Source organism: Fusarium oxysporum, chromosome 7 (genome assembly GCF_000149955.1).
Source record: "Fusarium oxysporum f. sp. lycopersici 4287 chromosome 7, whole genome shotgun sequence".
NCBI classification, from domain to species: Eukaryota; Fungi; Ascomycota; class Sordariomycetes; order Hypocreales; family Nectriaceae; genus Fusarium; species Fusarium oxysporum.
In genome coordinates, this window is record NC_030992.1 from 2,667,945 (window position 1) to 2,688,632 (window position 20,688).

Here is a 20,688-nt window from a genome sequence, read left to right on the forward strand (position 1 = left end):
AAGGGTCGAATTTAAAAAGTATCTTAGGTAGGCAATGTGAGGTATAGGTTAGCCGAGTTTCTCACACCTTAGTAGGTATCAAGGGATCTTGCTGATTGAAACCTTTATTTACTCTCGACAACCAGTAATAATAGTACTGTAAATAGGATTGTTCACACCAACCTTCTCATGCTCAGATATTGGTATTACAACTAAGGTGCCTGTCAATGTTGCGCCGATTCTAGTTGGAACCTGCCTCCCTGACCATTGGGTTTGACAGATAGCCACGAAGAGTTTTATCACCAAGAACGTTTACTTCAACTCGTCAAATTTGATGAACATCCGACTGCCTTCGACGTTCCCAAGCCTGGGCTGGAAGCTCAGCCCATGCTTGCTTCATTCACGACCAGTAGCTGAATCGATCCGATGGTCCTCATCGGGGTCTCGTTGGAAACAACGACAAGGCCGTGACGCATATGCACGAGGTGCGAAGGTTCAAGGGCTCAAAAGCCGAGCAGCTTTCAAGCTCCTAGAAGTGCGGGCTACTCCATTAATCGAATTGCATTGGTACAAGCTAATATACTGGCTAGATGGATTCTAAGTACAAGCTGTTTAAAGGCAATGGGCAGACAGTGGTTGACCTGGTAAGTCCACTACTCCTCTCATTCTGCTGGCAACATGTGGATCGTTGAGCTCACTCCCGCAAGGGATATGCACCAGGCAGTTGGTCACAGGTAAGTCTTCAGTGCCATCGCAGTTAACAGCCTTGTTGATAAACCAAGGTTGCCGTGGAAAGGACGAGACCGAATGGCCGGGTCATCGGTATCGACCTCATCCCAGCCCAACCGCCTCGTGGTGTAGCTACCTTTCAGGGCGATTTTCTCTCACCAGTTGTCCAGGAGATGGTCAAAAATTTCATTCTTGAAAGTCACCAGAACCCACCTGTTGGTCAGGAAATTGAGAAAACCGGCTCTGGCACGGAAGAAGGCATCACGGTCGACCGGCCCAGCTATCTCGACATGGAACGACACACGGGGCAAAACGAGCCACCAGCATCTGGACCAGAAGGATCAAGCAAGCGCATCGTCGATGTTTGTCGATTCCCTCCTTCTAGAAAACCTTTCAAGATACTGATGCCCTAGCAGGTTGTTTTGAGTGACATGTCAGCACCCTGGGAGCAAACCACCGGCTTTAGCGTGAAGACATTGAGTAATCCCTATCATAGGTTGATGAACACGAGCGGAAACGGCTTCCGTGACCATGTGGGCAGTATGGTAGGGGCTCTTGAATCATATCACAGGTGATATGTACTAACACTTCAACGTAGGACCTTTGCGCTGCTGCTCTCCAATTTGCTAGCGACACTCTTCGATCTGGGGGACATTTCGTCTGCAAATTCTACCAGGGACCTGAGGATAAGGAGTTCGAGAAAAAGTTGAAAACTCTTTTCACGAAAGTTTTCAGAGAGAAGCCTGATTCTTCAAGAAAGGTACTTCCCGAAGTCAAATCGTGATGCTCCAGGCGTCAATACAACTTACTGATTCCTTGCGTAGGAGAGCCGGGAAGCATACTTTATTGGCCTACGGAGAAAACCTGGTATTACGATAGAACCCACAGACATACACGAATAGGTCTCGGTGGATGTGTACAACAGGTGTATCTATAAGAATCATACGGCATTGGATTTGCTATGATATAATCCTTTGAGATGAATGGTGCCAGGGGCATGCCGTCTGCAATCACATAGAAGCGAACGATATCATGACGGCAGCAATGCGCGAGAATTTCATTGTAGAATTTTGTGATACCTAGGCACGCCAATTCCATGCAAGACCCATTTGCCAGTCGAATTTTGGCATCATTTGCCGCATAACCTGGCCCAAACTCCACCCAAGGCCAATATTTTTCACCAACCAGCCGCTTAGACCTTGAAACCGCGCGAACGTCTTCGGCCACGAGCACGCTCGAACTTGCGGCCCTTGGACTCGACATAAGGCTTCTGCAGTGGGTGTTAGAGGTTGCTACCAAAATGCTATGAGTGGATGATATTACCTTGTGGCTGTGGGGACCGAAGCCGAAGTGCTTGACAGCCTCACGGGCGTTCTTGGGGCCACGGAGGATCAGGGTGTTGCTTCCGGTGGGAGCACGGAGAGCAAGCTGGTCCAGGGTGATGGCCTCACCACCAGCGGCGACAATACGGGCGCGGGCAGTGGCGGTGAATCGCAGAGCAGCGACAGTCACCTTGGGGAACTCGAGCAGGCGGTTGTCATCGGTGATGGTACCGACAACGACGACGGTTCGCTTCTCACCCTCCTTGTTGATGTTGGCGACAATTCGGGACAGGGAGACGGGAGGGCGGTTGATCTTGGACGTAAACAGACGTCGGAGAACGACCTTGTTGAAGGAAGAGTCGGTTCGGCCTGCACAATGTGGGGAGATGGTTAATTGAGAGTTCTCGATCGAATTTGTGCATTTTCAGGTGGGGGATTGGACATACGGGCCAGGAAGCGGTAGAGCTTCACCAAGAGCTTGAGGTAGACATTGTCGCTCTTGGGGGCAGTGCGGTGAGTGCCCTTGACGTGGTGGCGGTCGAGATCGATACCTGTGAGGTGAAGCCATCGTCAGCCATTTGGTTCAAGCATGCTCAAGAATGGGCAACTCTGTCTTGCGCTTTTGCGAACAAGATGGTGCCTTGGTCGCAGAGAAAGAGGCACGATAGCGCACTCCTTCTCTACTCGCATACAGAGGCTGAACTTCAATATCTTCACGTACCCATGGCGGCGGTTGTCGCTGTGAAATTTGGCGATGTTGGGTATAGAGGCGGATGCGTAGAACAGCACTTTCTTTCGAAAAATTCAGGCCTTTGGGATGGTGGGTCGGTGCACACAACTCGCTCCTGCCGATTAAGGGCGGTCATTGACGGCAGTTAGGGTTTAGTGCTTTCACCGTAACTGACAACCGAAAAAGGAACTAACCACTCTAGGTCACCTTAGTCAGGCTGCCACCGAACTCACCTCGGTCTGGGGCTATCTATCTATCACTTCGTCAACCTATCTAGGGCCATGGACCACCCCTCGCCCATGGCTTCATTTCAGGTTAGAATCATTTATAAATTTTCTAAATATGCCGTCATTGTACGATGTGAACAGCGCCGTGATGGTGAGATATGTCAGGTAATGATGTAAACATACCTCTAACATCACGAAGGGAAGACATGAAAGTCTTACTTGTAGCCAATCAAGTGATCCATTGTAGGGACTACGATGGTATTCGTCTATCAATTCAAGTGTCCCTGCCCCGTATCCGCCGCCAGATCTTTCTTAACCTCTATGCATCATCCAGTAATGTATATGACAGGCCTCGCACCAAAACTTGCTTGCCATTTGCTCCAACTGCTTCATGATTGTACAAATCTACGTTCCTGACGTCTCCCATGACTGCGCCGGTCCGTTTCCTTTTTTGTTCTTTCCCCCAATGCCAAAAGCCATGCCTGAGAATAAAACCCCTTCTGTAGTACAAACTATCTTCACATATCTATATAAAATCACAAGGAGCGTGGCTCAGATTCGGGTCTGAGATCGACGAGAAAATCACGGGTCATCTCAAAGCTCAGCCAGCTCGATGCCATACTGGGGGCAACCTTGAGCAAGTTAGGCACTATGCCTTTGTAAAGCCCCTTGATTCCCTCTTGCGTCACAATGACCCGGATTGCATCTGTGATACCCTTGTACTGGTAGCCCATGCCTGACATGGTGTTGATCTGGAATCGGCGCCGTAGAACGTCGCTATGTGTTCTGTAAGCAGGGCGATCACATAATTGCTATAGCAGAGTTACTTACAAGGGATATGTGCAAGTTTGTGCAACAGCTCCAGATATGGCACCGGCCAGCAACTTACGGGTTGCGTTGGGGTTCTGCTCTCCTTCTGGCGTCAAGTACTTTCGGACTGATTCGTAGACCATGAAATTAAGACCGACCTGGAAGAATCAATCAGTTCTTGAAACTTGTATGTTAATGCAGGTGGGAGATTCGGGGCTTACGTATGGTGCTACTCCGGCAACTGTAGGAATAATGCCTCGATATAGAGCAGACATGCCACCCTCGGTCTTGTACATTTGCACCAAAGTAGTCCACATACCAGGCAATTTGTCTGGCCTATTTCCTAGCTCGGCAAAACTTGCAGATTGGATGGATAGCCGTGTGCGAACAATGTCGAGAGGGTAGGTAAGGAAGACAGACGTTATACCAGCGATGCCACCACAGATAAGGCGAGTAATCGGTGCCAAGTCAGCACCCGGGTAGCTTTCAAAGATGTTCTGCGTATGTGTTAGCTTGGTGGGTATAAGCTTGAGCCTCGCCTGAGGCATTACATACCCGCTTATAAAAGTTATAACTGCTGAATTGCACAGCAGAGTATGGGACGATGCGGATACAGTTCGTGCCGTTGCCTCGCATAAATCCCCTCCAGCCTTCTTCCCTCCACATCTTACTCAGGGCTTTCCCAACTGACAGCTTGTACGCATCTCGCCCGACGCTTTGGATCTGCATGAGAATCTTGAGCCGCTCAAGGGGGGATACGACGGTTCGAGAGACAGCGCCAGCAACACCTCCTGCGCAGAATGCGGCGATCACTGGCTGAGAGATGGTCTCCCGGAACTGTATGGAGCGACTAGGGGCCGCAGCCTCGGTCGAATTGACCATGTCTGGTTGTGACTATAATACCTGATTAGCAAATCTTGCATGAGAAAAATGACTTTGCACCAAGACTGCATCCAAGTCAACAATCAGCACATGCTTGACGTACGGTGGAGGTGGACATGGCGACGGGCGACGGGCGAACGTATTGCGTCGTATGTGAGACAATGGCAATTGGTCCCAAGACAAGGCTTCGTCTTTGTTGAAAGCGCCGGGTTTAAAGTTGTTGCTAGATCTAAACCTCGGTTGCGACAGTGGCGGGTGGCCTCAAGACTTGAATATCGTCTCCGGTATTAGGTATTCCCTGTCAAACGATTGTGTCTCCAATTGTTACTGTGGTTGAAAGAATAGTGATGGCATGCTGGAAGGTCGAGGTGAGGATAGAGTGAAAGCAACCATTTGGGGAGAAGTTTTCGAGTCTGCGCCAGAACCGACACACGACAAGGCGTGCGGGCGGATTATCGGCGATTAGGTTCGTCAACGGTTGGGCAGGTATCGTCTTTATACGAACAGTCTTGATCGATGATGGGAAGAGGATGTTGACGGACGGGAGACGGGATCGGTGCCGTCAAGGAGCGGATGGGGGCGCGTGAGCCGGCGTTGCGGATGACTTCGGGGCGCGCGCGTGGTCCCCCGGTTTCCGCTCGGGAGAAGTAGAAGCAGGACCTGGAACGCTTTATTGTGGGGGAGAAAGGTCTCGCAGCCGGATCAGTGGCTTTCTGCGCTACAGGGTAAGCCGAGAGCATATGACAACGAGCAGATGCGTCCATGTGATCATATAAACGAGACAGGTTAGTAGCATTGGTAAAAACTGGTGCTTTGTGCGAATCAAGACTGTTCGTGTTTTGTTCGCATTTGGCCCAGTGTGATGTCCCTGTATCCTGTGCCCATTCCACATGCCAGAGTCGTCTCTGATGGATCTTATTTGAAGGTGGAATCTGAGAGGCGCCGACTCAAGAATAGCTAGCTAGACACTAAAGTCAGCCATTGATCAGACTCTTTTCAGGTAGGCACAGGGGCAAGGGGCTGGGGAAGACACAAGTTTCATGGTGACTGGCCACGATGAGTCCCTGCTATCTGTAGCGCGACCGCATGAACGGAACCAGTCACAGCCTTGAGATGCACAACGTCATCGTCATCTGGTGCATATCCCCAAGTATCACTGCGAAGGAGGCTCGAGAATTGTGCGATACAGACAGATCGTTGACCCGTTACGCCGAATCGTGTTACAAAACAGTCTACAGATAAACTACCTACGAAATGAAAACTTCCAAAGGAAACGCGCCGTGGCAAAAGCCTTCAGTCTTGGAAAAAACAATGCACCCATATCCGACCCAACATGGCATCCGTAGACTCTTATACGTTCCATGCCGTATTGGTTGGGCCTTTCAAACAATATTACACAGTGAACCTATCAAATAATAGGGAGCGATGCCGACCCTAAGCAGGCCGCAGAAACTTTTACTTGAGAAGCCTGGTCAGAAACGACAAGGAATCTCTTGCTGTCAGAGAGTCGTCTACTCGGCAACGTCAAGATCGTCGTGAGCAGGAGGAGGGCTGTCGAGAGCTGTACCCGGAGTGAGCTAAAGTCAACTGGTCCAAGAGTTGGAAAACATACCCTTACGCTCGTCACCATTCGTACCGTTCTCCCGTCGGTCACGATCATCACGGTCATCCTTGGAGTCACGCTCACGGTCCCTGCCGTCTGGTTAGCATGTGCATCATTGGGGCATCAAATTGAAAATATACCGATGATCAGGGCTGCGAGAGCGATCCCTGTCACGTCGGCTCTCGCGGTCATAGTCTCGGTCACGGTCCCTACGGTCGTCCTTGCGAGGAGAATAATCGCGTGTACTGCGGCGGGGAGAAGGAGAGCGTCCACGTCGAGGAGAGCGAGCGCCACCACGTCGGTCACGGTCGCGTCCAGATTCAAAGCGCCATGAGGCAGAAGGAGGAGTACGAGCCCACTGAAGCTAAATTAGTGATTGCGCTTGAAATGTCTTGTTTGGGCTGCATACCTCAATCTTCAAAATGTCATCGCGGCCGATGCGCTTGTTGTGCATCTCATGGTAGGCATCATCAGCATCGCGACGGTCCTCGTACTCAACAAAAGCGAAGCTACTGCCATGTCAGCTCAACTGCACGCCAATTGAGAGTAGAGCATACTTACAGCCGGGAAGATGTAGACCTGGGTGCGGGAATATCGCAGCGAACCAGTCGGCCGTAGCTATCAGATTCAAGGTCAGTATACTACAGAACATATTGTAACGCAGCTAAACGCCGGCAGATGCCCCCTTTTTGAAATGAACGCTATGCGCATTCGCACGTCGGATCTCGAAAGACTCCGCGCCAACTCAATCGAAATGTGACTGCACAATGGACAAGCAGTCCCATCGACTAACGTGGGAAGACAGGGAAGGAGAGAGTGCTGGGGACGTGGGCGCGGACGGAACGAGAGGACGATGGCGCGAGGACGACGATAGACGGCGAGGCGTCAGGGCCAGGCTGAAGACTATTAAAAAAAAGTCTCCAGCTCATGGCATAGATATGGACGAAGGCGCGCGCGAGAACGATAGGACGCGGACGTGGGCGAGGGCGTGGGCGTGGGCGTGGACGAGGTTGACATACCGTTCGAACTCGTAGGCGAGGTCGCGAGCGCGGGTGCCGTGGCTAAAGCCGGTCACGTAGAGAGTGGTGCCGCCGCGAGACATTGTTGTCTAGTCAAACTAGAGATGCTGGGTGATAAGAACGAATATGAAACTGATGCAGCAGTCCCGAAAAGTGCTGGGGAAGGAGAAGATTGATGGAAACGTGTTGATAATGGTGTAACCTTAAACAGTGTCGAAGTTGTACGATGCGGTCACGAGTGTTGGTACGGAAAATTTGGCGGCTAAAAGCTGACATAATGCAGCTACCCTACCTACTCTGCAGCCAATGAAACAAGTCTAGCCAACTTGGAAGAAGTTCAGCGAAATGGGCAGGACCCGCTCTCAGCCTTGCTTTGAAGCATCATGAATCGTGATGCAGAGAATTCGGGTCTTGCATAGTTTCCGTGAGTGATGCTGAGGGATCTGATCTACCTATGCCGTTGTCCCCTCCGGTAGTTATTCAGAAGCTTCATTCGTGGTTGGTTTTTAGATCGGCATACGGAGTTCAACAGGACGGCGCGCGCGCTCTATACAAGCCCGGAATCCGACACATGGATGGCTCGTATAAATTTGTGGAGGCAATTCACATTCATACTGGCACCATTGGATCATCTGCCTGTCGGTGCTCCGTGAGCGCCTACTCAGAGGCCATGATGTCATATCTTAATAAGTCCTTAGATTTACTGAGCTTTCAATTACTATGGTATGTAGCCCTTTTATCGTCATGTCATGTCACATGCCTCCCTGGATCCTAGGGTCTAGAAGATAGTGAAATAGAGATGGCATATGCAATTGATGCCCAAGCCCCATTAGCGTTAATCCTTGTCATGATATTTTAAAGCTTGCGACGATGATTCGAATGTCTCGATGATATATACGGATAACTAGATAACAAATTGCTAGCTCTAGCTTGGTTCACTACATGCCTTATATACAGGAGCAGGAACAAGATCAAAGTGCGACCTCTTGACTTAACTGATCATCCAGGGGTATAGAGGCACACGTTGCCGAGAAACCATACTAGGGATCTCTGTTGTGTTATCTATCCACGAGGTACTTCGCAGTCGTAGTCTCTTTGTTACCGAGCATCCCGGCAGTGTGTGTAAGCCTCATCCACGTCTGCTGGCCAATGCATGCCTGGATCCATGCCGTGGAAAAGTAGTGGAGGGCCCAGTGGCCGAGGCTCTTTACACAATGACGTTTTGCTAATGCTTTACACCATGAGTCAGTCTCACAAGCCTTATCCACAAAGCAAGATAATAAGCATGATTGTTTTCCAGCTTTACCCATCAGCGGCAACTTCGGACTCATCAGCAAATAGTGAACGGTCGGCATCCGCGCGTTGTCAAATGCCGGCTGCGTCTTTTGATCTTCAGCCCGTGGCATCCGACCATATTCATGCACGAACTCATTTGATAGTTATCTTAAAAGGCCGCAGTTACTTCTCTTTGATAGCTCTCCCATAATTCCATGTATTGATTTGTATCCCTGAGAACATTGGATATTCAATTGATTTATTAGAGCTTTCACACCCTTCCCTAGGCCGACATAGGAGGACATTATCAGGACTGCAATTACTTAACCAGCCTATCCATTTCGACAATAACTCGAATAATCCATCTAAATTATCCTCAGCCTACCTTACTTATCATCGTCAACCCGATGGTATCCTCAACTGCCCCTGGAAGGTCCCCGCTTTCCGGCCGGAGTACCGGGCAGCCGGCCCCGGAACTCCAACGACCAGCACCGAGATCACTCGGGGAAGCTCTGCGAGCCGCTGGTATGACAATTGACGGGCCCAGCCCCGGACTTGGCTCTGAAACCCCGAGTGAAGAGGATTACGATGAGAATGTTCGACCGACCCTGACAGAGCCATCAGCTGTCCGGCATCGTTATGCCCATCATGTCCAGCCTCGACCAGAAACCATATCCCTGTCTGGCACTGATTTTGAGAAACTGCAACAGGAGCCCGGGTTGCGCTTCAAGCGTCGTGACTCAGGTATCCATCTTGTTCTCGACGAGGATAATAGCCTGCAACGACTACTTAAAACCAGCTCAGAGTGGTCACAAGAATCGACCGGTCCAAAGCAGAGACGTCGAAAGTTCGCCGATCTTGTCTTCACTAGCCAATTCTCAGCCTTTGACCGTCATAGCCCATCAGCGTCGAACAGTCCATTTCATGGGTTTTATACATTATTTTGGCTCGCCGTTACTCTTTTCGTCTTCAAAATCTCGGCCCAGAACTGGCAAGTCTACGGAAACCCCCTGGGAACGAACGAAATCGTGCAGACTATGTTCCATCGAGATGGTATGATATGGCCTTAACACTTTCTGGGTTCGTGAGACTGACTGTATCAAAGTTGTCGTCCTTCTTCTCTCAGATGGCATCATGTGTGCCCTCACAGCAGTGACTTGGATGATTCAACGGCTTGTATCTGCCAACTACCTTAACTGGGATGGTGCTGGATGGGTTATACAGAATGTAAGTTACAATTGTCATACAAGAGTCATGGACTAAGCTTATGCATGTTCTCAGATGTGGCAAACGGCCTTTCTGGCTGGCGTTGTTGGCCTGACTCTCTGGCGTGACTGGCCATGGACTCATACTGTGTTTTTTGTACTTCATGGCATCGTCATGCTGATGAAGCAACACTCTTACGCCTTCTACAACGGTCACTTATCGACAGTCTATAAACAACGTGCCAAGATAATGAAGAAGCTTAGGCAACTAGACCTAGTTGATCCAGCCATGACCCCATCGCAGACTGAACCCCCGGCGTCAGCCATCTCAACACAACATCTTAGTGTTACCCCTTCTGCCGAAGAGCGCCGAAAGTCCATCTCAGCGCATCCCGGCCAGGAAGAAAGTGATATAGATAAGATTTCACGAGCCATTGCTTCTCATCAGCCTTTGGACGACGAGCAAGTTGCTCTCTTTGAACGCATCATGAAGTGGGAGGTGGATGCAATGACCGACGAACTCAAGGGAACAGCAGCCACCATAGGCAAAGCTTACCCCAACAATCTGTCTTTCATCGATCACTACAAATGGATCCCTCTGCCAACTCTTGTTTATGAGATAGAATACCCACGATCCGATTCTATCGACTGGTCGTACGTATTGGAGAAGTTTACCGCAATGTTTGGTGTTCTATTTGTGATGGTTCAGGTCTCGCAGCACTCTATTTGTCGGTTACGTTCTTCTAGAAATTGCCATTTGTCATGCTAACGGAAACTCATAGATCCTGTCGTCATGAAGACGATCGAGATGAAGGAGAATGGCGTACCACTGGCTGGGAGATTTCAGGAGTTTCCAGGGTTCCTTCTCGATCTTATCTTCCCTTTCATGATGGAGTACCTGGTGAGCAGACAGAAATCCTCGCTATCTGCACTTGGTTCTAACACACCATAGCTTGTCTGGTATCTCATATGGGAAACTATCCTAAATATCCTGGCCGAGTTGACATATTTTGCCGATCGAAACTTTTATGATGCGTGGTGGAACAGCGGTAAGTCATTCGATATTTGTTCTCGGTAATGTCGGTATAGAACTGATATCTGCTCACTAGTCTCGTGGGATCAGTTCGCCCGGGACTGGAATCGACCTGTTCACGTCTTTCTTCTCCGCCACGTTTATCATAGCTCTATATCATCTCTGAAGGTCAACAAGCACACAGCCACACTGATTACATTCTTTCTTTCAGCCTGTGTCCACGAGCTGGTCATGTGGTGTCTATTTAAGAAGCTGAGAGGCTATCTCCTGTTCCTCCAGATGTGCCAACTACCAGTGAGTTTTGGTGACCCGAACCTTGAATTGACTACTTACTGGTTCACAGTTAGTAAGGCTGAGCCGCACCAAGTGGTTGCGTGGGCGCAAGACACTAGGTAACTTGATCTTTTGGTTGGGTATTTTTACAGGACCAAGTCTGTTATGTAGCTTGTATTTGATCCTCTGAGCGTACTTCAACCGACGATAATTAGAAATGTCACATTGATCTCTATTCGCGAAGAAAATCCTCACCACCTAGACTGGCAATAATACAGAGGATGATCACATCGATCGAGATGACGAATGGCACTGTGTTGGCAATATGATGGTCGTTGGAACCAAAGCTTTTATAAATATCGAATATTCCTGCATGCGAATAACCACGTCCCCAACCGCGCCATCGCCAAACAAGTCCCAAACTAGATCTACATTCTTTCGTGGGTAGCCATAAGAGAACCTAGCAGTCACATTAGCATATTGTACTTGAGAGCTCTTTTACAGTAGAACCTACCAATGAAGGTGGTGATGAGGCGGCTGCGGACTTGGCAGATATCTTCGGGAACCAGCCAAATGGTCGCGCCGAGCTTTCGAGCAATGCTGATACTCAACTTGGCGTTCAAGTAAGCATCCTCGTCAGTCTGTCCAGATGTAACAAGATCGTAATCGACATAGCTGCTCTTCATTCCATTCAGAACATCCAGAAGGAAGATGCCAGATCCGATTGAAGGATCCTTGAAAGAGCGGATGGAAGAGTTCCTGCCGCCCTTTCGTGACATATCGTTTGCCCATCGCACCATCTCAGAGTCGGTGATTTCTCGCTTGCCCAGCTTCTGAGCTAGTGAAGATAGAGTAACAGTGATGTCCTTGCGCATGAGTTGCCACACGAGACCAAGAGTCAAGGTCCTTTGTCCATCAGTAATGTCAGCGCCTTGGATGCCAACTAGCGAGAACCCATTTTGCTTTCCAAGCTCAATCGCGTAATTGGTGTTCTCGACGGCCTTGAATCTCGACATCTCACCTCCATGCGCTGGTCTCTTGTTGACGTGACGGGGGTTGACAGAGCCCGGGATGACCTTCTCGTAAGCCTGAAGGAGGATACTGCCGTCCCTAAGATCATCAAAGAACGAGACAACTGCAGGTTGAACGTCCAGACTGTTCAGCCACAGTGTAAAGACTCGAGCCTCGCGTTCTCCCTCCGCATCGAAGTCTTCAACCTCGAGTTTCTCTTCCTCAGTGATGGGGTCAAGGGCGGGGTGATTGTTGAATAGATTGGCGACGAACGCTAGGTTAAGCTTGGGGTTACCAGCGACGAGTGACTTTGGTGTCAAGAATTTGCGGCATCCAAGCTTGTCTGCTTCTTGTAGAACTGCCTCAGCTCGCTCATGTAGATCTTGCTTCTGTAAAGGCGCACGGGTAACGCCATACTCGGGACCAATTTGCGCCAGCAGAACCGAATAATTTTCACCATCCTTAACATCAGAGGAGAAGTTCTTGACGCTAAGACTGGTTAATTTCACAAAAGACAAACCATGTCAGACAACTTACGTGCGGGGCCAGTTAGCAGCTTTCAGATGGTAGTTGAACCATCGAAGGAGAATTTGCTCGGGAGGCAAGCGGAGAAACTGCTCAAGTGTCTCGTCCTCATCAAGCAGTCTATACAGCTCAGGATGGAGCTTGATATCGATCTTTCCCAGCAATCCTCGTCGAATGATCTGCCAGATGAGACCCAAAATAAGATGTTCTCGAACCTCAATGATATCACCAGCACCGATGTTAACAACAGAACAGCCGATACCTTTGGCAGACTCGATAACAATGTTGTTGTTCTCACTCATGTGGAAAGCATTGAGGTTCTTGATCTTCCTGCCGGGTATGTTAAGGACACGCTCATCAATGGTATCGGGAACGCTGTCGTTGATGAGCTTGGCTAGAACCAAGCCATCCTTGCACTCGTCGAACATTTCGAAAGTGTCGGTGGGGAAGGGGAGACGACTATCAATATCAGCATCGCCAGCCAGCACGGCATTGATGTGACGGGTAAATTCGGTGCGTTCATCCTCGTTAATGGTGTGAGTGATGTTGGCATTAGAGCCCTGGACCTGAATCTTTCCGCTCACGCTACCCTTGGAAGCATGGCCTCCAGTACGTTGCGCGACAACACCACCACCTGCAGAGGGAGGAGTTGGTCCCGTGGACATGCGCTTCTGAGCGGGCGATGAATCGCGAAGCTTGGCAACGAGCTGGCGCGGTATGGGTTAGTACGTGTAGAAGGGCAAATTCGAGCATTCGGAACGTACGCTAACATAATCCTCGAGCTCAACGCGTCGCGAAGAGTCAAGTTCGACTTCCTTTAACGCCTGGCGCACAACATCGTAGGGCTGGTTTTCGCTCTGCTGGGTTGCCTTGATAGCGGTAGCTTCGTCAAGGTATCCCCTATCGTCGACATCAAGCCGCTGAAAGGCATCGGACAAGCTGAATATTTCGTTCTGTTGAAATTGAGGAAACTTCCTATTATAACATAGTCAGCCTCGCGATGAAGCCCGCGAGTTCCGGTGCGACCGACCTCTGAAGTTTCAAAACGTTCATGGCGGGGGAGGGCGGGGTGCTCCAGGAGGGCACCTATGCAGTTGGACAGGGCCGAGCAGGCGAAGGTATGGTATTCTATTGAGAATCCGAAACCACCAGAGAGATAAGGCAGTTCTCGAGCGCAGGAAGGTATTCGTGGGCTGTCTTATGGGTTGAGGAAGAAGATGATGCGAGAATTGGGCGCCTGAAAGGAGAGTGACTGTCTTCAGGCGGCGTAGGTTGAGTGAGTGGGGGAGATCCCAGTCTAAATGAAGGAGGTACCTGGATGATGATGTCGATCAAGTACCGCCAGACGGCGATTCATGTACTTACCGGGAGGACATCGGCAATAATTGTACTTATGACCATAACTGAAGTACTTTTATGCCACGTCACTGCGGGGAGCTTCCCTGCCAAGAGTCTCCCATAGTGGCCTGCTAAGCAGTGATGTAATGTCCGCCATTCGAGATGGCAGTGCAGCGCTCCAATTTCCTATTATTTCAGCTTAGTTCACTATCATTTAGAGGTATTTAGTAAGGCCTTGTGTTGGTATTCGCAATCACTTACGACACCAGGCCTAAGCACACAACACATGGAATGGAGATTTAGTTGTTGCCTGCTGGCCCAGGTATTCTACCATGCTATATCTCCCGTGCGTAAGGTAAGGTAGCTGTTGATTCGCTGCCTGACGAAAACGGTTGTTTTATGAAGCCTACTAATAGTGATAATGCTTGTTATAGGTAGATCAGTTCATCTAGTCGTACCTGACAGCCGTGTTCAACCTATGTGTGAACAGCCCGAGCCTACGAATATTTGGTCAGGGGGCTGTCACTGTTGCAGGTCAAAGGCTCCAAGTTCCAACCACAAGTTGGGCGTTTTCGTCTCAGCAAAGCCCCACTTCGTTGCGTCAGGCCGATGAAATGCCCACAATCTTCGCCTAGCAAGGACATGCCAAACGGTGGAGATAAACTGAAAAAAAAGTACAGTAAAAAGCCATCGCCTTGAGACTTATAGAAATTCTCATTCACACCTTACTGTGTCTGTCCCTGCCAGTTTACAGCCAGTCGCTCTTTTTCGGTATAGAAATGGCTCTCTGCAAAGCTTGTGAAGAGACCTTGGTGCTGCGTCTTGATCCTGAGGAGGATGTAGATGACGAAGCTGGCGCTGCAGGCCCCAGCACTTCAGATTCATCAGTGCCCGATGATCTTGAGCTCCCCTGTGGTTGTCACTTTCATTGGTAAGTCTTCCTTGAGAACCCCGTTTGCTTTATACCTTTCACCCGAGTATAGTAGCTCAACTAATCGTCAATAGGCAATGCTTGCTTGATCAGTCTTCAGATGTAGCCCTGTCCCTCAAGTGTCCCAGCTGCACCGCATACCTTCCTGTCAATGAAGGGGGCCCTTCGGTGACAAACACTTTCCTCTCGACACCCCCGGGTACCGCCATACTCACAAGATATACGAATGAGGGCGGCATCCAGGAAAACCTAGATATTCTTCCATGCATCACCGAGGAAGCATATCTTGAGAGTAACCCCGAGGCGCGCCCAGCTCGCGCGCTCCTTGTCATGTGCGCGGAGGGTGATGTTGGCGGCGTTGTTGAACTTCTCCGAGACGCCAGTGACAGTATTGAAGATCTCACAGCCTTTGTAACCTACCAGGACCCTCTGGGAGACATGAAGAACGGGTTGCACCTTGCGATAGAAAACTCACAAGAGGAATCGCTTTGGCTTTTGCTTTGGCTTTGTTCCACGATCCCGGAGTCTGCCTTTCCAGAGTATGCTCGCTCTGTGGCTGAGGCGACAGGTGTTGGCCGCCTGTCGGTGAACAGAGAAAGGGACATTCGTGGGTTGCGAGACAACCAAGGTAGGACAGCTGCAGACCTTGCCCAACAGCGACAGGGACAATGGGGGCATATTCTTCAGACAGGTTTATTATCGCCGTAGAGTCGGCAGGCAAGTTCTGTTAATGGCGTTCAAAAGCGATTGCATGACCAATGCTACAACTAGACAATATGGTTTATGAAGGTTAAAAATATATACGGCTGCATCCCCAATTCTGTGCTTCATCTTCAACAAGCTTTTTGGCATGAAAGCCGGGACTGTAGTGGAGTCGTGTGAGTAGTGGTTTGTGGAAGCTCCTCTCACCTCAGTATTCGTTTGCCGACGAGTTCCAGAGAGTTCGGTTGAGAAGGAAGACTTGAGGTAACGGAATCCTTGCACAAACAGGTTTGGATCTTTGAGTGTATAGTCTCTATGGGCTACAAAGAATATGGTATTGAGTTAGATATTAAGGCCATTCTAAAGCTGTGTTTGGTTATATTAAAGGCTTTGGAAAGTACATATGGAGTACATATGCTTAAAATGACGGTTTATGTAGATACCCAAATCAGTTAGTTCAACGCAGGAGCCTGCACTAGTGTCCGCAGCTGGAACGTCATCTGGCTTTCACATGGAACATACCTAATATCTAACCTACCTACCTATCTACTAAGCTTTGGGGGTTACTGTGACACTTCCTATCAAATTCACCGAGAAGTCAGATTTATATCTACGTATCTTGCAATCTGGAATTATTTGTTTCAGTTCACGTCGTTCTGAAAGCTAGAACATCAGTTACGAGATATCTTGGCCCTGTCGCATATCGGTGAGCCACTTGTCGCACTGGCTCCATCACTCGTCTCAACCCACAAGCTTCCCAGATCCTTAATATTACAACGGCTTGCAACGTCAACATTTGGATGGTGTGTATGGTCACGATCATTCAGTGTGAATATGGCACCAGGGACAGCCGAGAAGAAGATCGAGAGGTCATATCTGAGCTCCGCTGTTGATTCTTTTAATCCTTGGGCTGCTAGTCGCAGCACAACTCCAACTCAAAAAACAAAGCCTGAGGAGGAAACGTCGACGGTTCCAACCTCGGCGAACCCTGATGATCACACCACAACCCACCTCTACGGGCAAAGCCTTCGAACATATCCCTCAGGATGCCCTCCTCTAAAGGTTCAGTGGTTCCATGCCGTAGATGTTCCCAAGCGGAAACCTCGCCTCAGCAAATCCACACAGCCCGAAAAGCCTTCGACACTACCAAAGAAGTACAACCCGTTTTCTTCTTCAGACTCAAAGGCTTTAGAAGCCGAGTATCAGAAGCTGCTCGAAGAACTAGAGGAGGCCAGGATTCGAGCACCTGGAGATGTGCAGATGGCCCCAAGAAAGCGCAAAGCAGATGTTGCAGATGACACCACAGACGGACTGACAAACCGGGAGCGCGGGCTGTCTGATCCGCAGTCAGCTGGAGTTCGTGTTCCTGTGAATGAGGACTTCTTATTCGACGTTGACATTGAATGCCGGGAATTGGCTCCTGTATATTGGCTTGGCCCGGTTTATGATGGTATGCAGCTGTAAAGTTCTTAGTCTGAATATTCGCTAATCGATGATAGTACGCAGAGGGACATGGTTTTACCATGAAGGCTCTAACTTGCGCCCTTGCGAAGAGAATCTAGCCGCTCAGCTGGAGGAGGTATACTCAATATTAAATGCCACAATTGTCGTGCTCGATCTAACTACGTATACAGGGCTACCTCAAAATGAAGCCATGGCTATATCCCAGTAAGACAAAATTAGCTACCATTTGCACCTTTTGACTAAAACACTGTACAGCAAGAGACCGCAGTCCATCAGGAGCTAAAAGGAACCTCACACCGAAAGCGTCGCAAGAGAACTTACGTTCGACAGCTAAGAGTGGAGGTGAGCAAGCCGGCCAGACGCCAGTTGCTGATGGTTCTGCAACTGAACCATCTTCTCGTGGTCAACCCCAGCCCCAGTCATACCGATTATTTGGAACATACATGAACAGTCTGGCCACATACCACGATGCAAGCACTGCCTATCTAAATACGGATGGTATGCTTTCTTGGGTGACTTCTTCTATGTACCAAAGGTTCGCTGGTGGGAGTTATATGAGCGGAGTAAGACTGGTACGCGGCTATTCGGAACCTAGCAAGAATAAAGAAAAAGACACCGACAAGGACAAGAGGGAAGAGAAACGGCCCAACGCAGCCGATTCGGGTATTCCGCTGGACGAAAAACAACAAAAGAGTCTGAAGCGAAGATCAGCTCCACCCACTACCCGTGCTTCACATGAAGACCTTGCTCAGAATGGCAACGACAGTACTCCGACCCAAGACCCTCGACGCGCAACACTTCAACGCCAGCTTTCTTCCCTCCTTGAGGGTGAAGGAAAGACAAAGGCCGAAAAGGAAGAAGACATACGGCGACGTGAAGAGCAAGAGATACAAGACGATTACAATGCACAGGCAGGCGAAACCCAAGGACGTGAAATCGAGCATCTGGTGCTTGTCACACATGGTATAGGTCAGCTCCTTAGTTTACGGTATGTCCTATATAAAACACCTTGTGATTATCCTCAACTGACCAATATTATTAGAATGGAGAGTGTCAATTTTGTTCACGATGTCAACGTCCTCCGTAAGACAATCAAGTCAGTGTATGCCAACTCAGCAGATCTGAAAGCATTGAACTCGGAACTTGGGGCTGGACCCGGTAACTGCCGGGTACAGGTGCTTCCCGTGTGCTGGAGACATCTGCTGGACTTTCCCAAGAAGCGTGAGAAGAAGGGAGAGCGTGACCTGGGAGATGTAGACGACGATGAGGATGAGTGTGAGTATACACACATCATCCCCTTGCTAGTCGCCATGTTGCTGACTTGACCGATGTTGTAGATCCATCCTTGGACGACATTACTATCGAAGGGGTGGCATTCGCACGCTCCCTGATCTCGGACCTTGCCTTAGATGTTTTGCTATATCAAAGCTCGTATAGGGCTCAAATCTCGAGGATCGTGCTAAATGAGTGTAACAGGATCCTCAAACTATTCAAAGAAAGAAATCCTGACTTCAGAGGAAAGATTCACTTGATGGGTCACTCTCTGGGTTCCGCGATTCTCTTTGACCTGCTTTGCCAGCAAAAACGGGATCAGTCCGCTGAGCCGAAGTCTGTTCTACGGTTGTGGCCAGCTCAGGATATTTCAGAAACACCCAACAAGGACCCTGAGCTCAACCTTGAGTTCAAAGTTGAGGATTTCTTTTGCCTGGGCTCTCCAATCGGTCTCTTTCAGATGCTCAAGGGACAGTGCGTCTCAGTATACCCTAGAGAAACGTCCAACACTGACATGATTTCAGAACAATAGCGGCCAGACATCGCAACGCATCATCCGACATCAAAGATATCCATGGGGGAAGTACAGAAGGGGGATGTTTTCGAACCGCACCGCTTGCTTCAGGAGTAGAGCAAATATCCTCCTTGACTGGTCTTCCTATGTCGGTCTCATCACCGAAGGTTCAGCAGCTCTTTAACATCTTCCATCCATCTGATCCAATTAGTTACCGCCTAGAGCCGCTGATATCTCCGACCATGTCTACACTCAAGCCCCAACTGTTACCATACACGAAAAGAGGAATATTCGGCAATGTTGCCCCACAGGGATTGACGGGAATCGGAGCAAAAGTCGGACAGAGCGTTAGCGGACTGTGGTCAAGCCTGAGTGCTGGCATCGCAAGTAACCTGCTCAATCGATCTCTTGGTTTGAGTAACGAAGAGGTTGCACGGATTACCGCCAGCGCCGAAGGCGCAGGCCCTGAAACAGGAACCAAGACAGCAAACCGAGACGTGCCAAACGCTGCAGAGAAACGGGAAGCCACAGACGCACGTATGAAGAAGCTCGCGGACTCTGCGTCTGTGCCCGGCTCCGGAGCCGGTGACCATAACCCGACACTGATCGACGAAGAAATTGAAACCTTGTATTCCAATTTCCAAAAGAGTCGTGTAGGGCCAAATAAGGACCAGGAAACGACAGGAACAGCAACAGCAACAGCGGACGACGATAAGAAGGCGCGCAAGATGCGCAAGGAGGAAGCCAAAGTTCGAGCACTCAACCGTAACGGCCGAGTTGACTATAGCATTCAAGAGTAAGTACTTTGCTTGACATAGTAATGCGAAAAGCAAACAAAGGCTAACGTTGAACACAGGAGCGTCCTGGATTTCAATCCCATCAATACCATTGCATCTCACATGGCATACTGGGCTGATGAGGACGTAAACCATTTCGTACTCTCGCAGCTGCTATCGAACAGGTCGAGTGCGAAGAGGAATGAGACCGAGCCTTCATCGAAGAACGAGTGAACTAGAGGATGGGAAGGACGATACAATTTGGAGATTTGGCAGTAGACATCTCAGAGTCGTATAATGCAGAATGTCGCTCGTCAACCTCGAGAGCCAACTCCTCGAGGCATTTGGCGAGTTGGGCTTGATAGGGTTCTATAGATTCATGTAATTAACTTGGCCATCTAAGATAGGTCGTGCGCTAAAGCTTGGAAAAATGTAGAACCATAACTAAAAGAGACTGAGCTATTGATACTCACCCTCTCCGCTCAAAAATGGTGAAGTTTTTGACTGGGCGATAGATACTCGCGCCTATTCATGTTATCCAATATATACCAAGTATCCTTCGCCGAATGATTCATCTTAGTGCCTTTATGACTCTTAGCTCTAACAGGCCCTTCAAACCTGAGGTAGATGCTTGGGTGGCTGGCACCCCGCGTGTCGACAGTATGGTGGGGCACGACACTAAGAATGGGACCCTCTTCGCAGACGATGTAAATTTTGCGACGAAACCCACGCCTTCCGACTTTGGACATTGTGTTTCTGCGCTGCAACCTCCAACCTGTCTGGTCATGTACATCGAACTCGAACACGCAACACTGCAAGAAGCTTTTAGCCCAAGCTTGTCGTGATCTAAACCCACGATCACTGCGTATTGCGTATCCTCAGACCTGCGATCGGCACCCCATACCTGCCGACGCTTCCAGCGCCCGAGCTCGCAGCTTTTCGCAACGATCCAACCTTCAACCCCACGACGACCAAGAATAAACACTGCTGCTACCAACAATGGCGATCGCTGCATCCGTTGATAGTCCCGTCAAGCAGCAGCTTGTGGATAAGCTGCCAAAGCGGTCA

General features: G+C 49.5%; 8 protein-coding genes across 31 annotated transcripts; 4 read left to right on the forward strand and 4 right to left on the reverse strand.

Moving 5' to 3' along the window:
- Positions 1-2: 2 nt before the first annotated feature.
- On the forward strand, positions 3-1,816 carry FOXG_05560 (ribosomal RNA large subunit methyltransferase J). Of its 11 annotated transcripts, none has more exons than XM_018383967.1 (10): positions 62-71; positions 126-196; positions 260-514; positions 570-623; positions 687-713; positions 762-1,070; positions 1,125-1,141; positions 1,205-1,253; positions 1,307-1,468; positions 1,533-1,760. In XM_018383967.1, exons 3-10 carry the CDS (start codon positions 314-316, stop codon positions 1,608-1,610), a joined length of 897 nt encoding a protein of 298 aa, XP_018240973.1. In that variant the 5' UTR covers positions 62-71; positions 126-196; positions 260-313; the 3' UTR covers positions 1,611-1,760. The 11 variants fall into 11 exon arrangements, with proteins under 11 accessions (XP_018240971.1, XP_018240970.1, XP_018240966.1 ...); XM_018383968.1 differs by having other exon boundaries at positions 264-514; positions 1,533-1,753; XM_018383965.1 differs by having other exon boundaries at positions 3-196; positions 264-514; positions 1,533-1,816.
- On the reverse strand, positions 1,488-2,896 carry FOXG_05561 (50S ribosomal protein L18e; the record flags this gene model as incomplete). The annotated part of the gene is made up of 4 exons (XM_018383969.1): positions 1,488-1,978; positions 2,032-2,399; positions 2,477-2,581; positions 2,752-2,896. 4 exons carry the CDS (start codon positions 2,894-2,896, stop codon positions 1,901-1,903), a joined length of 696 nt encoding a protein of 231 aa, XP_018240976.1. The 3' UTR covers positions 1,488-1,900.
- A 193-nt stretch (positions 2,897-3,089) lies between these two features.
- On the reverse strand, positions 3,090-5,630 carry FOXG_05562 (uncharacterized protein). 3 transcript variants are annotated; one of them, XM_018383970.1, is made up of 5 exons: positions 4,783-5,630; positions 4,353-4,691; positions 4,019-4,294; positions 3,819-3,955; positions 3,090-3,764 (listed from the first exon to the last, which is right to left on the reverse strand). In XM_018383970.1, exons 1-5 carry the CDS (start codon positions 4,795-4,797, stop codon positions 3,524-3,526), a joined length of 1,008 nt encoding a protein of 335 aa, XP_018240977.1. In that variant the 5' UTR covers positions 4,798-5,630; the 3' UTR covers positions 3,090-3,523. The 3 variants fall into 3 exon arrangements, with proteins under 3 accessions (XP_018240977.1, XP_018240978.1, XP_018240979.1); XM_018383971.1 differs by having other exon boundaries at positions 3,183-3,764; positions 4,353-5,630; XM_018383972.1 differs by having other exon boundaries at positions 3,183-3,764; positions 4,019-5,630.
- Positions 5,631-5,666: 36 nt separating this feature from the next.
- Positions 5,667-7,871, reverse strand: FOXG_05563 (uncharacterized protein). 2 transcript variants are annotated; one of them, XM_018383973.1, is made up of 6 exons: positions 7,302-7,871; positions 6,844-6,900; positions 6,692-6,791; positions 6,423-6,640; positions 6,292-6,371; positions 5,667-6,240 (listed from the first exon to the last, which is right to left on the reverse strand). In XM_018383973.1, exons 1-6 carry the CDS (start codon positions 7,382-7,384, stop codon positions 6,191-6,193), a joined length of 588 nt encoding a protein of 195 aa, XP_018240980.1. In that variant the 5' UTR covers positions 7,385-7,871; the 3' UTR covers positions 5,667-6,190. The 2 variants fall into 2 exon arrangements, with proteins under 2 accessions (XP_018240980.1, XP_018240981.1); XM_018383974.1 differs by having other exon boundaries at positions 6,292-6,640.
- Positions 7,658-11,598, forward strand: FOXG_05564 (sterol O-acyltransferase). Of its 6 annotated transcripts, XM_018383976.1 has the most exons (8): positions 7,658-8,024; positions 8,225-9,629; positions 9,682-9,803; positions 9,858-10,509; positions 10,564-10,682; positions 10,734-10,830; positions 10,891-11,108; positions 11,158-11,598. In XM_018383976.1, the coding sequence occupies exons 2-8, from the start codon at positions 8,984-8,986 to the stop codon at positions 11,275-11,277; spliced, it is 1,974 nt and encodes a 657-aa protein (XP_018240983.1). In that variant the 5' UTR covers positions 7,658-8,024; positions 8,225-8,983; the 3' UTR covers positions 11,278-11,598. The 6 variants fall into 6 exon arrangements, with proteins under 6 accessions (XP_018240983.1, XP_018240982.1, XP_018240987.1 ...); XM_018383975.1 differs by having other exon boundaries at positions 7,658-9,629; XM_018383978.1 differs by lacking the exon at positions 7,658-8,024 and having other exon boundaries at positions 8,529-9,629; positions 9,858-10,513; positions 11,158-11,510.
- On the reverse strand, positions 10,457-14,340 carry FOXG_05565 (fimbrin). The gene is made up of 5 exons (XM_018383981.1): positions 13,654-14,340; positions 13,388-13,598; positions 12,636-13,330; positions 11,602-12,587; positions 10,457-11,547 (listed from the first exon to the last, which is right to left on the reverse strand). Exons 1-5 carry the CDS (start codon positions 13,674-13,676, stop codon positions 11,516-11,518), a joined length of 1,947 nt encoding a protein of 648 aa, XP_018240988.1. The 5' UTR covers positions 13,677-14,340; the 3' UTR covers positions 10,457-11,515.
- FOXG_05566 (uncharacterized protein) lies at positions 14,174-15,955 on the forward strand. 2 transcript variants are annotated; one of them, XM_018383983.1, is made up of 3 exons: positions 14,174-14,316; positions 14,396-14,892; positions 14,967-15,955. In XM_018383983.1, exons 2-3 carry the CDS (start codon positions 14,741-14,743, stop codon positions 15,598-15,600), a joined length of 786 nt encoding a protein of 261 aa, XP_018240990.1. In that variant the 5' UTR covers positions 14,174-14,316; positions 14,396-14,740; the 3' UTR covers positions 15,601-15,955. The 2 variants fall into 2 exon arrangements, with proteins under 2 accessions (XP_018240990.1, XP_018240989.1); XM_018383982.1 differs by having other exon boundaries at positions 14,174-14,892.
- Positions 15,956-15,978: 23 nt separating this feature from the next.
- On the forward strand, positions 15,979-20,144 carry FOXG_19077 (uncharacterized protein). 5 transcript variants are annotated; one of them, XM_018399259.1, is made up of 9 exons: positions 15,979-16,300; positions 16,348-17,044; positions 17,094-17,173; positions 17,229-17,262; positions 17,314-18,046; positions 18,101-18,333; positions 18,396-18,804; positions 18,855-19,640; positions 19,701-20,092. In XM_018399259.1, the coding sequence occupies exons 2-9, from the start codon at positions 16,429-16,431 to the stop codon at positions 19,852-19,854; spliced, it is 3,045 nt and encodes a 1,014-aa protein (XP_018240992.1). In that variant the 5' UTR covers positions 15,979-16,300; positions 16,348-16,428; the 3' UTR covers positions 19,855-20,092. The 5 variants fall into 5 exon arrangements, with proteins under 5 accessions (XP_018240992.1, XP_018240991.1, XP_018240995.1 ...); XM_018399258.1 differs by having other exon boundaries at positions 15,979-17,044; positions 19,701-20,144; XM_018399262.1 differs by having other exon boundaries at positions 16,117-17,044; positions 18,101-18,804; positions 19,701-20,144.
- Positions 20,145-20,688: the final 544 nt, after the last annotated feature.

Bases quoted from the DNA above. Each gene is read 5' to 3' on its own strand.
- FOXG_05563 (XM_018383973.1), bottom strand. From the start codon at position 7,384: ATGTCTCGCGGCGGCACCACTCTCTACGTGACCGGCTTTAGCCACGGC. The intron at 6,901-7,301 runs GTATGTCAACCT...TGAATCTGATAG, and splicing joins CTCGCCTACGAGTTCGAACG to CTACGGCCGACTGGTTCGCT. The intron at 6,372-6,422 runs GTATATTTTCAA...ACCAGACGGCAG, and splicing joins TCTCGCAGCCCTGATCATCG to GGACCGTGAGCGTGACTCCA.
- FOXG_05560 (XM_018383958.1), top strand. From the start codon at position 314: ATGAACATCCGACTGCCTTCGACGTTCCCAAGCCTGGGCTGGAAGCTC. The intron at 624-686 runs GTAAGTCCACTA...CACTCCCGCAAG, and splicing joins GGCAGACAGTGGTTGACCTG to GGATATGCACCAGGCAGTTG. The intron at 1,469-1,532 runs GTACTTCCCGAA...TTCCTTGCGTAG, and splicing joins AGCCTGATTCTTCAAGAAAG to GAGAGCCGGGAAGCATACTT.
- FOXG_05565 (XM_018383981.1), bottom strand. From the start codon at position 13,676: ATGAACGTTTTGAAACTTCAGAG. The intron at 13,599-13,653 runs GTCGGTCGCACC...ATGTTATAATAG, and splicing joins AACGTTTTGAAACTTCAGAG to GAAGTTTCCTCAATTTCAAC. The intron at 11,548-11,601 runs GTAGGTTCTACT...TGTGACTGCTAG, and splicing joins CCTCATCACCACCTTCATTG to GTTCTCTTATGGCTACCCAC.
- FOXG_05562 (XM_018383970.1), bottom strand. The intron at 4,295-4,352 runs GTATGTAATGCC...ACACATACGCAG, and splicing joins GTTATAACTTTTATAAGCGG to AACATCTTTGAAAGCTACCC. The intron at 3,765-3,818 runs GTAAGTAACTCT...CAGAACACATAG, and splicing joins CAAACTTGCACATATCCCTT to CGACGTTCTACGGCGCCGAT.
- FOXG_05566 (XM_018383982.1), top strand. From the start codon at position 14,741: ATGGCTCTCTGCAAAGCTTGTGAAGAGACCTTGGTGCTGCGTCTTGAT. The intron at 14,893-14,966 runs GTAAGTCTTCCT...AATCGTCAATAG, and splicing joins TGTGGTTGTCACTTTCATTG to GCAATGCTTGCTTGATCAGT.
- FOXG_19077 (XM_018399258.1), top strand. From the start codon at position 16,429: ATGGCACCAGGGACAGCCGAGAAGAAGATCGAGAGGTCATATCTGAGC. The intron at 17,045-17,093 runs GTATGCAGCTGT...AATCGATGATAG, and splicing joins GCTTGGCCCGGTTTATGATG to TACGCAGAGGGACATGGTTT. The intron at 17,174-17,228 runs GTATACTCAATA...CTACGTATACAG, and splicing joins TAGCCGCTCAGCTGGAGGAG to GGCTACCTCAAAATGAAGCC.
- FOXG_05564 (XM_018383975.1), top strand. From the start codon at position 8,984: ATGGTATCCTCAACTGCCCCTGGAAGGTCCCCGCTTTCCGGCCGGAGT. The intron at 9,804-9,857 runs GTAAGTTACAAT...GCATGTTCTCAG, and splicing joins CTGGATGGGTTATACAGAAT to ATGTGGCAAACGGCCTTTCT. The intron at 10,510-10,563 runs GTCGGTTACGTT...GGAAACTCATAG, and splicing joins GGTCTCGCAGCACTCTATTT to ATCCTGTCGTCATGAAGACG.